The 12,182-nt window shown below is 33.6% G+C and overlaps 1 protein-coding gene across 1 annotated transcript; it reads right to left on the reverse strand.

Annotated features, from left to right (window-relative positions):
* Window positions 1-6,879: 6,879 nt before the first annotated feature.
* LOC126708026 (uncharacterized) lies at window positions 6,880-11,368 on the reverse strand. Its single transcript, XM_050407833.1, has 15 exons — window positions 11,293-11,368; window positions 10,644-10,684; window positions 10,407-10,476; window positions 10,232-10,260; window positions 10,112-10,165; window positions 9,931-10,026; window positions 9,768-9,838; window positions 9,244-9,305; window positions 9,050-9,113; window positions 8,877-8,958; window positions 8,653-8,779; window positions 8,336-8,418; window positions 8,167-8,230; window positions 7,812-7,891; window positions 6,880-7,353 (listed from the first exon to the last, which is right to left on the reverse strand). Exons 1-15 carry the CDS (start codon window positions 11,366-11,368, stop codon window positions 7,066-7,068), a joined length of 1,287 nt encoding a protein of 428 aa, XP_050263790.1. The 3' UTR covers window positions 6,880-7,065.
* Between the last annotated feature and the right edge of the window lie 814 nt (window positions 11,369-12,182).

Consider the following 12,182-nt stretch of genomic DNA (forward strand, 5'->3'; position numbering starts at 1 on the left):
GGAATGGTCATCCCTCCCTTTATAAAAGCGATCATGGGGATGACCACCTCTCCTGTTTTCCTAGCATCTACCCATTCTCCCTGGGCAACGTATCTCATGCTCACTGTTGGTGGGATCCTGTACTTAGCCCTAAACCTTTCCATACTCTCCTCGAACTCAACTAAACGCTTGAACTTACCCATTTTCTAAGAAGTTTTGAAGAAAAATTAATAAGTTTAAAACGAAAACTAAAAGGGTTCAAGGAAACTTACAGGTTTGAAAAGAAAGTCCTCGGACAAATTTTTAGTATTTGTAGACGCACAGGGAGGTGAGAGAGAGTGACAGGTTTAGTGTATAAGCTCTAGGACTGTGTGATTGTTGAAAGTAGGAAAATGAATTGATTTGAAAAACTATTTATAGTGGTGCAGAAGTTACAAGCGGGAAAATTCCCGCTTGTAAACCTAGGAAAATCCTCCATCGTTGGATTTACATCCTGCCGTTGAACGTGCGGGACAAGGGAGTTGCCAAAATTTAATGATGGCACGCTCTGGACGCTGAAGCGTCAGGAGCGTGCCTTGAGCAGGTAAAAAGACATTTGGGAGTTTAGGTAAACAGGGCATAACCACGAATGGGATGGATTGAGGATATCAAAATCCTCATTTCCTCCCGAGGAGTCGAAAAGCAAGATTTTGAGGGGTTATTGTAGGGGCCAATTATCTAGAAGGTACAATTAAAACTATATGAATTGGGCATCCAAGGATATTAACTAATCCGAGGATGGTCAAGTAAAGTTATTATGAGAATGGTATAAGAAGAAGAAATAAAGATTGTATGTGATAGTCCAAAATATGTTCGAAGAGAAAAGTCATCTCGGAAACGGAGATCCAAGGTCAGTAAGAACGTCTTATCATCCTATACATTCTTCAAGGTTGCATCACAACTAGGAGTCGGACATTGGATAAGGGATGAGTAAAGGGAGGCAACAAATATCTTCAAAAGCTGCTACCTCCACATTAAATGCCTCTCAACTAACTCTCTGGCCGCATTAATGTGGACGTGATACTTGAACAGTGGTCAAGCAGCCTTACAGCTACTAGTTAATGGTTCTGGGAGGTGTTGGATGGGACAAGAAGGAGTTCCTAGAATCTAACTTACACGTGTATGGTAGAGATGATACCAAGATTGCAGTATATAGCATCGGAAGGTGGCCTAAAGAAAAGGGATAAAAAAAACCAAGAAATCCTTGTAATAATACTTTGAACTCTTGTAACTTTGTTCATCAACAAGACATTATAACATAGCTCCCCAAGCTCTGCCGAGGGCAGATTTCCTTATCTTATTTGTGTTTAATGCTCTTAAATCAGCAGCTATTATTGTCTTTCTTTTGGAATAGAACTTGTTCTTTCACCCACACTCTACAAATTCATTATTTGGGCTTGTTGGACTAAAACCCAATCCTATATTGGGTCCAATCCAAATTCGGTCCTTACAAAATCCTTATCTGATATTTTGATGTCTTTTAAAGATATTTGGTTTAGGTAAATGTAAAATAGAACGTGTTACTTGACCATAAAAGCAAGTGAAAAGTGAAAACAAGTGTGTATTTTAAAAAAAAGTAAAGACAAGTATATATATTATATAAAATAAAATTTGAGCTTAGAAGTTGTGGTTGGCCAAGTAGCTTCACCAAATTACAACAATATTTTGAATAAAAACAATTTTTTAGACAAAGACAACAACTTATTTGTTCTTACTTATCAATTTCTTTAGATAAAATAATAATAAATATTTTAACAAAACATGCAACATGCGTCTAAGTTTCAGAAATTTAAATTCTACTCTAGCAACATATGTATTTGTATTGGAATGATGTACATGATGTATATATTCAAAACATGTAACATGCATTTCAGATAAAATAAAAATAAGTTTTTTAATAAAATATACAATGTGCGTCTAAGTTTTAGAAATCTAAATCCTACTCTAACTAAAAATCTATTATCAAAATTTCAAAACTTATATATATACACCAATAATCTTTCCATAGAATCTCTCTTGCACCCCACTTTCTTGTTTATTAAGTATTTTAATAAAACATACAACATGCATTTAAGTTTCAAAAATTAAAATCCTATTTCAAAACTTATATATATTTACCAATGGTCTTTCCATAGAATCTCTCTTACGTATATTTATTTGTATTGGAAGGATATACATATTGTGTTTGTAAGGACACGTTTTGGATCCTTGGCCTAAGGTATGATTGGATCCAAGCCCAATACAATGAATTTGTAGAGAGTGGGTTGAAAAACTAGGCTCTAATGAATGAGATAATAGTTAGAATGGATTTTAGCAGATAATCAAAGAGAAATGGATTGGAGTTATCTAAGTAAATTTGTCCTTGGCACAATCCGAGAAGGTCTATTCTAGTATATATTGATTGAAAATGATTATAGATGTGGTTCAAGTTGCTACAATGCTTTCTCTTACAAATTTCTGATCCCCTTCTCTCATTGCTTCTTTCTTCTTTTATATTCTTTTCTGTTTTCATCTCCACCCTCCACATGCAGGCCAGATGGTTGGTCTTGATACTTGTCCCATCAGCATCTTCCTAAAGTCTTTAGGTAGTAGCTGTAAGGCTAAAAGCCACTATTCAGGTATCACCTCCACATTAATGAGGCCAGAGAGTTAGCTACAAAGCAATTAATGCAGTGGTAGTAGCTTTCTCCTTAGATATTTTAGGACTCCCCTTTGTCCTTTGTTTTTGCAATGCTTATCCATGCCAGCAGAACTTCTTGGAACATCCCCTTGGACGGCAGACCACCTCTACGAACCTTGGCTTGGGTTAGCCGAGGAGGTACTCATCCTCGACCTATCCTCTAGGGCTATTGTGATCAAAACTAACTTCTTCATTCACTAATATGGGCTCCCTTAACAATGTTGACCCTTCTTCGGACGACCCCTTATCCTCGGCTTGAACATGAGGGCCCAATATATACATAAATAATGAACTCCTAGGCTCAATACCCTTACAGTATTGATTCATAGGAGTTGATAAATTTATATGATTCTCTCTCTCTGATAATTTTTTTCCTAATAAACAACTACTCTCATTAATTACTAAATTAAGAGAAATGATATGTCCACAATATTTTCACAACATTTTTACAACAAATCCTAAGTGGTAGGTTGTTATTGGTTGGGCAAAAAAATAATCTTAGTGTTAGTTTCAAATTTGAACCAATAACAACTAATCACCTGTGATTTATTGTAAAAATGTTGTGAACGTAGTATCTCTCTTAAATTAATGTTTTATTAATTGTTATGATATATTTCCTTAAATTAAGGGATAAAATTAACAATATTTTAATTTACAAAATAAAAGTCCATTATAATTTTTTCAAAATTCCTTCCCAAGAAAAAAAAAAAAAATTCTGAACTGAAATGTGGAATCCTACACAACACTCCATGCTTTTTTTCCCCTCAAGTTGCATCTTACATTTTACTTATTATTTAAAGAATTATTTTATTAATTGTTACAATATATTTCCTCGAATTAAGGGATAAGATTTAATTAGAATTTAATTTATCTAACATTTTATCATCTAAGTTTTAGAAATTTAAATCCTGCTCCAACTAAAAATTTATTATTAGAATTTCAAAAATTATATATATATATATATATATATGATAGTTTTGACTAAATAAATTGATTTTATTTATTGTTATTTGTTCTAAATAAAAAATAACTAAATGGGTTATTATTTGTTTCTAAAACACTGCTTGAGTTCAAATCACTCTATTCATTAATAAATAAGGAATTAAAAAAATAATTAGAAAAGTTTTTATTGATAATTTTAATTAGAGATATTATATATAAGGATAAATATAAAAAATTATGAATTTTATATAATAATAATCATTTATTTAGTTAGAAACAAGTTTTAAAATTATGTAATAATAACTCATTTAGTTATTTATATATATATATATATATATATATACATATATATATAAATATATATATATGAATTGATGTTGAAAATTTGCTGTAGTACAACCCATTTTTGTTGGGTCTGAAAAGTTTTCATTGGGGCCTATTTTGCTGATCCGTCTCATATATTGGGCTGAGAAAGGCATCTAGCCCATGCCCACAAGTGTTTAAGGAAGCCCAAATGAAATAAACTTGAATTGCATGTCTTTTTTTTATTTATAAATATTTTGTTTCTTAGGTTGGAGTAGCACAATGTTAGCAAGGCCTATTTTGCTGATCCGTCTCATATATTGGGCTGAGAAAGGCATCTAGCCCATGCCCACAAGTGTTTAAGGAAGCCCAAATGAAATAAACTTGAATTGCATGTCTTTTTTTTATTTATAAATATTTTGTTTCTTAGGTTGGAGTAGCACAATGTTAGCAAAACAGCTGCGTTTGAATCCTAAGCAAAATTATGTAACTGACACGAAATACGTTTTGCAGAAAAGAAATTTTGAGTTGTTGCCAGCAGATGTTACAGATCCTACTACTTAAATGTTTTTTGCAGTCAAATTTGTTAGTGACAGACTGATAGGTTTTATTGAGTTGTTGTGGCCAAAGGATTCAAGTTCATGTGTGACATGGGAGTAAGGTACTAAAGCAAATTGTCCTGGTTATGGTTATAGTGGATTTTAGAGACAGAAAAACCATAACCCCTATTGTTAATTCAACCTCTTTTATTCTCAAATGATACTAGTATATTTAGAATAAGGTATAACTAACTTGACCGTAAAAGGATGTGGCTTTCAGCCAAAATAGGAAGTCTTGGAGCACTCAAAATAGTAACTCTGCCTCCTCACCTCTAGTTCCTCTCAATTCCTAAACTCAAGCAAGTAGTTTCGGATTCCCAAGAAACAAAAAGAGTAGGGAAGAAAAAAACAAAACACACTTTTCATTTTCAGACTCCATTTTCCTTGACCAAGATCCAAACATTGCTCAACTTTTTTTAACATCAAACCCGGAAGGAACAGAAAACAGACAGCAGAAAAAGAGAGTAAAAACATGGAGTGAGACAGAGAGAGAGAGAGAGAGAGATCAAAATTCCACATCTTGTCCTGGATGTTTAAGTCATGGGAAGAAGAATTCCTAGTGATGAGAACTTGTTAATACATCCAGAATTCTCATTCTCCCTACTTGCCATAGGGATGGTCGCAACAATTGCAATGATCACAGCTCTATGTGGTGTCCGGTCAAGGAAAAAGTCATCACCTCTTTCCTCACCACCTCTTAATAAAAAAGAAGAAAATTCAGTAGTGTCTAACTCAGCATCCTCTACAGTGACAATAACATCTTCAAAAGCTGCAGAACCAGTAGAATTAGAGGATAGTTCACATAACAAAAAACCACAGATCAAAGAACTTCCCCTTCCACCATCAATGAAGCCAATAAAAGAGTCTCATTCTTGCAATCTCATCACAAAGTCCTCGTCCGAGAGAAGACTGCCGATGAGTTTAAGCATGAAACTGCCAAGAAGCTTGTCAACGGCAAAAAGGGAAGAAAATCGAAGAAAGGAAGAAAATCATCAACAAAAGAAAGGGGATTTGAACTCTGAAGACACAGTTTGGATGAAGACAATTATCTTAGGAGAAAAATGTAAAGTACCGGCAGAGGATGATACTGCTGTAATTTATGATGGCAAGGGAAATAGAATCTCAGCATACCACCCTAAGACCCCAAGTATGTTCTCTTTGTCTAGGCAATGCTCGTTCAAAGATCCAGATAGTTCTTGACCATAGTAAAGAGTGGAAAATGAAAGAACAAAAAGGAACATCTAGGAATGGGAGAAGAATTTCCTGATTCATTATATCATTACCGTGTCATATGCCGGTAAATAGATCTTTTTTCTTTTTTTAAACTTTCATTATTTTTTATGAATACGGATGTTTTGATATGATAATAGAGTGACTTCATTCATTAGCAGAACAATATTATCTGCGAATTGAGAATGTAGGACATTGAGGCTACCAACTTATGCTACAGCCTCATTACAGCAATAAGCTGAGTGAAATATCAACTAGATTATTTGATTATGCCATAAGTGTATATTCTAGTTTCAGAAGTCATGAGTTCAAGCCAACCTTCATTGCATGGCTGTGTCTTTTGGAGCAAAGGTTGGGACAAGTTTGATGCATTTTACTGATGTACTTGTACAAACTTACGTCTCACCCCCTTTTGCCCCTCTTTCTTTCTGAATTTCTACTAAACTACAGCAAGTACCAACTATTTTTGAGTATATGATTATTGGCACTAATTATGAGAAAGTTATAATCAAAAGCTTCACCTAGCATTCTTTAGGGAACCATAAACTGTATGCAAAACAAAGCTGTGGCATTGATATCCACATTTAGACAAATTTTTGCATAGTTGAAATATTCAAGCTCTTGGTATACGATCAACTGAAAATTTCGTTAAGCTGCATCAACCTTATTCCATACTTAAGGAAGAATGAGACCATAGATTAATGATAATATCTCAGGCATTGCACATCCACTAAGGTAATAGGACATGAAAAGGCTTCAGAAACATTATGTTTGAAGTACATGGTAATGATTTTAATTTAAGATTCAGAAACTCTTCAGAAAATATCCTGAGTTATTAGAAAAAAATTTTAAACCAATGTATATAAAATATGTTTCTAGTTTCAGTTACTCAGGAACAATAGAGTGACAGCAAAATAGGCTCTCATAGTTGACTATTGCTGTAAAATCAATTTTTGTCATAAAAAATTGCAACACCAGTTATTTAGGCTACTTTGTGTCCACTATATGTGTACATGAAGTACTCTTTCCTCAATTAAATATCATTACTTATATAAATAAAAATTTTACAACACCAGTTTTAATTCAGTATTATAGAGGTCTTTTTCTTGGAGAAAAAAGGCCTTACATTCTTAAAATTTAAATGCACCCAGCTCCAATAAGGCCTTCTCCATCAAACTGTGTAACCAATGACTTGATTTTCAGATCATTTTTTGTAGCTTTAGATGTAATGGCATCATAAATTATGATTTACATGAGAGGAAAATGGGGTTTGTCAAACAGCTTCTTGATTAGCTAGTGCTGAAAATTTTCACCATTGCTTAGGCTCATGGACTTGAAGGACTTGATAAAAGACTCGTACATTTTAACAATTCCTACTAGAAGATGTGCCCTTGCCTTCGAGGACACAATGGAAGAGTTTTTCAGCTCTGTCTGTATCTCCTGGACTGCTTTGGGGTTTGCATCAATGGTTTCAGGGGAGGGACTCGATTTATCTAGCACCAGTGTATCTTTGCACCTGTTACTGGCAGAAGCTTGGATTGGCAAATCCCTTGGTTGCCGCATAGGTTTAGAGCTAGATAGCTGTATAGGTCCAATCATCTCAGGGTTAGATAAAGGTTCATGGCATTGTCAATACAAAAGCTGAGGTACAACAGAAATATAGAGAGAGGAAAAATAACATGCAGCATATAAAACTATGGCAAGGAAAATCAAAAAAGCATTCTATTTTTATTCAACTACTTGCATTTGGCTTGTCATATCAAATTAACAGCTTGACTTATAGGCCTGAAATTCAGACTTGCTCAATTGAGGCAGAATAAATAATATGGCAATACTTCATAAGTTTTTCTGGTATTTGAAGAAATTGAATTATAAACTAAAATTCATAGCATATTGTGTAATATTTGTCTCAATACATGAGATTTATGATGAAAATTATTTGTCAAAATCTGTACATAGTTCAACAAATTTTATGAAGTATGGCTCTAGTGAAACAGATAATTCAACTGTTAGATTTGACAATAGTCACTGTAGTCTACCTTAGCATCTTTAGAAACTGCTGAAACCTTTGCAACACTCTTCTGTTCCGGAAATCTTCCAGCACTTCTTTCTTCTCCACCTGCAACAGATTTAACAAAGAAACGTTTTAGTCTCTTACGTGTGATAGGAACACAAATTCATTGATGTATAATGGTGACAACACCAAATATTGGGATTTTAAAAAGAAATAGAGGCGATTCAACTTTCAAGATGGATTTTTTATTTATGAAAATGTATGGTGCAATAAAGCTCTTGATGATTCCATCCCAAGAAAAATTGAAAATACTCATGGGACTATATGCAAAATAAAATATGTATAAGATATTAGGAAAGATAACTATATTGAGAAGACACCTGACTGTCTGTTATAATTGGCAGCAACATGGGTTTCCTGAGTGCTTGTTCCTGCAACATGGCCCTAATGCGAAAAGGAGTCAATTAACAGATTAAAAATGACCCGATGTTATTTTCATTAAGGAATCTAATGAAAGAATTTTTTTTTCCATTCGAAAATGCCACTTACAAGAGCTCGAGCAGGGGGAGCAGCAAGCACTGACTGTTGGTACTTCAAAATGGTCCAGTCAAACACATAATCCATTTTTAATCCTGAACAAAGGAAAATATCCAACAACCAAGCCTTAGTCCCAAAATTTTGGGGTCAAATATGGATCTTTAACAGACTAGTCAAGGTTATTGTGAACTACAGAATGTGTACAATTGCATCGATACTATAGCTGAAAGGAAAGAGTGAACTATGACTACTAGAGCAACTGCCATACTTAAAATTCTCATTCAATCTTATGACACTATACAAGAAAAGCAGGGATATAATATACAAACCTTCACGAGAAAAAAGGCTTCTGAACATTCTTTTAAGATAACCATAATCTGGCTTAGTATCAAAGTGCAGTGAGCAACAGTAGTGAAAGTAACAAGCAAATTCTATTGGGCAACCATGGCATAAGTCCTGCAGAAAAATCAGTAAAATTTCTAGAAAAGATATCTTAACTAGACGTGTAAACACTAAAGAGATGTAATTGGTAAGTTATTTTTTAAAATAATACCTCAAAAGAAGTGGAATCCTTTATTTCTCTAACCTTTTCTGACTTCTTTTTTTGAGTTGCAGCTTTAATTTGCCAAGGAAGACTACCAAAAATAAGAAAAGAGCAAGACGGTTCAAGTTATGCAATGCAATATAGAGTATAGACAATTAAAAAGGTTATGAATCAATATTTACCTTCCCTTTAAGAAATAAATGAGAACATATCCAAGAGATTCTAAATCATCCCTTCTGCTTTGTTCTATGCATGTTAATAAAGACAGTTAGCCATAATATTCAAAGCATCAACTAGGGATCAAACCAGTTACCAATGCTACCAAATACACTAGGTTCATACACAGCCAAAAGAAGAAGAAAGAACAGAAACATACGAATGCCATGGTGAGTATTTTTACTGGCAAATCTTTCGGTTCCAACAAAATTCCTATTTTCTCTGCATAGGATGATGACTCTGTTAGACAAAAATAATGGCAGAGGAATGCTTACCATGCATTCTGTAATGATACTAGATACTACAAATTTTACTAAAGAAGCCTTACAAACTGATATGTTACCAATCATAAAATAAGTAATTCAACATTTATTTATTATGTTGTTGAAGCAGCACTCACATTCAATGCCAAATGAGTTTGTACTTTGTAAGCTTTTTGTAGTAAAATTTGTAGTAGTTTTAACATTTTCCTTCCATAATATCAAGCAGATGGTGAGAATAAATGCAAATTTGCTAAGTTGTAATACTAAAATCAACATTAATGCAGATATTATTTCAATGATATATGTTATAACATTTCATATTAAGAGATCAATTGTGGACTGGGGATAATGCTAGTCTGATTGTCTCTTGGTGTGAACATCAGATAAGCTTATCTGAAAATGAAATCAATGCTCCACAAACCTATAAGGAATGTGATTATATGATGAAGGATGTCTATACTTGGTAGCCAGACCAAAATCCACGATGAAGACCTAGATGCAAAACAAAAACCCATTAAGCACATCAACAATATCCTGAAAGTAAATACATCAGGGAAAGTACTAAAATCCTTAAAATGTTAGACCTCATTATCTTTACTTCTCCTTCCCATAATGAAATTGTCCGGCTTGATATCTCGATGTAGATAAGATTTCGAGTGAACAAATTCAATTCTGTCAATCTGACAGGAAGATCAAAGTCACTAGTGATGGTTTGGAAAAGTAGACTTCAAAACAGAATTAAGTACAAACTGGATGCAAACTTACCATCTGATCTGCAAGCATGAGAACAGATTTTAAAGACAGTTTATTACCACAAATCTTTAATAGTTCTTCAAGGTTCTCTCCCAATAAATCCATGGCAAGAACATTATAATTTCCATCAACACCGGACCATTTAACATTTGGAATTCCAGCTGCCAAAGATGACAGTTATTAGACGTTAAACAAAGGAGTTAGAACAAATGAACATAATTTTCTAATTAAGATTAAAAATAAAAACCAAAAATTGAAATAAGGCCAACTGGAAAAAAGGCAATAGATTGTTTAATTAGTAGCATACTTCCACCCTGTAGTATTTTGTACACTCTTGACTCATGCATAAGTTGGGGGTGTTTAGTCTCGACATGTTCCTGAGGATAAGAAAGTGCAGCCTTTTAGTATTATTAACAAACAGCGTCAGCCCTTAATCGATTGAAGCAAGTATAAGCTCACTCATATGCATATTAATATCAATACTTAAAATTAAAATATGAGTGAAAACGTTTCTTTGTCAGTTGTAGTGCAGCAAACCACTCACATGCTTTATGGCAACCTCTTCACCTGTAAGGACATCAGTACCTGCAACATGTAAACCATCCCATTATTAACATCAAGCCCCTGTTGATCTATCATATGAGATTATATATAGCTTGGTACTAATCAATAGTCCACGTTTAGCTTCCCTATTGCTTCCTATTCCATGTATTGATAAGTTTCCTTTGCCACATATTGTTAGGCATGAAAAACTTACAATGATGCAAGTGTACAACTCTCTCATTTAAAAATCTTTTGTAGTTTGGTGTCAGCTAAATTAGATTCACACAAATAAGAAATTAAAAACACCCACATAAGAACATTCACATAAAACAGAAAATTTAATGTGGTTCAGCCAAAACCCGTTCCTACATCTAGGTACAGACAACACCAAAATCCGTTGTTACTGTTATGGATATTACAAAAAAAAGACAAACTCTTAATCATTAGTGCAGAACCATCAAACTACTATCCAAAGTCACTTGTGAATACCAAATTACTTCTTTATCAAGCAAAACACCCTTTTCTTTTCCACACCAAGGGAAATCAAACAAGTAACCAACTTAAATTAAGTTAATTGTTCCCACAAAGTTCGTAAACATTAACGAACAAGACAATAAAATTTTATGGTACAAAAAGTAATTAGTACAGACCATGGAATATCACCCCAAAAGAGCCGCTTCCAATCTTTGGACCGAGTTTGTACTTGTTCGAAATAGAAGGCTCCATTCAGTAGCTAGCTGACAGAACCAATCTTAAAGAATGTATCAAGTAGTGGTGCAGTACTATATATATATATATATTCTTTATTTGTATAATAAGTGCAACGTTAGACTTAGGGTTGAACTCAAGGGTTTAGTGCAGTTCATGTAACGATTTTGAGGCAATTGTAGTGGAGGTCTGTGTCCAGATAGAAGAGGAGAGGAGAGAAGACAAGGGGTAGAAGATCCTCTCGTATCTCCATGGAATGAATGTTACTCATGTTTTGTGTTACGGTGTCTGTGTTAGGACAACAACAATATTGTAGGGTTTCTGGCAAGCCAGGGTTTTACTTGTGTTTTTTGGAGAGTACATGGAGGCGCTCGTCTGCTATATAATTGACCTTTGTCTTTGTGTGGATCTTCAAACTCAATTATGTGTCTTCTTAATTTTATTTCTTTTCTTTTTTTGTTGAGAAACCACAAGTAATTTATATTAATATCTACGAAAAGAAACAAGAGTACGTGCCAAACTTAATTTTTATTATTATCATTATTATTATTTTATTTTTTAGAAAGGCCAAACTTAATAATTAAGTTATTACACTTAATCAAGGATATCGCAAAACAAAGTATGAACAAAAACATTCATATTTGGAAATTAATACGTTCATATGAATTTGTAATTCTCGAAAATTTCATCAAACAAACAATCAAATTTTCAAGAATTATAGAGATTTAACCATTCATTCATTCAAATACTAAATTCCAAAGCAACGAACACAACATAAAAAGAAAAGAGGGAAAGAAAATTTTCTTTGATTCGCCTCTCCACCTCTATAGGT

The sequence above is a fragment of the Quercus robur genome, chromosome 2 (assembly GCF_932294415.1).
Source record: "Quercus robur chromosome 2, dhQueRobu3.1, whole genome shotgun sequence".
In the NCBI taxonomy this organism is placed as follows: domain Eukaryota; kingdom Viridiplantae; phylum Streptophyta; class Magnoliopsida; order Fagales; family Fagaceae; genus Quercus; species Quercus robur.

Excerpts from the sequence above, each read along its gene's own strand:
- LOC126708026 (XM_050407833.1), bottom strand. The coding sequence starts at position 11,368 with ATGGAGCCTTCTATTTCGAACAAGTACAAACTCGGTCCAAAGATTGGA. Across the intron at positions 8,959-9,049 it reads ATTTATTTCTTAAAGGGAAG|TCTTCCTTGGCAAATTAAAG; the intron begins GTAAATATTGAT and ends TATTTTTGGTAG. Across the intron at positions 7,892-8,166 it reads CAATTATAACAGACAGTCAG|GTGGAGAAGAAAGAAGTGCT; the intron begins GTGTCTTCTCAA and ends AATCTGTTGCAG.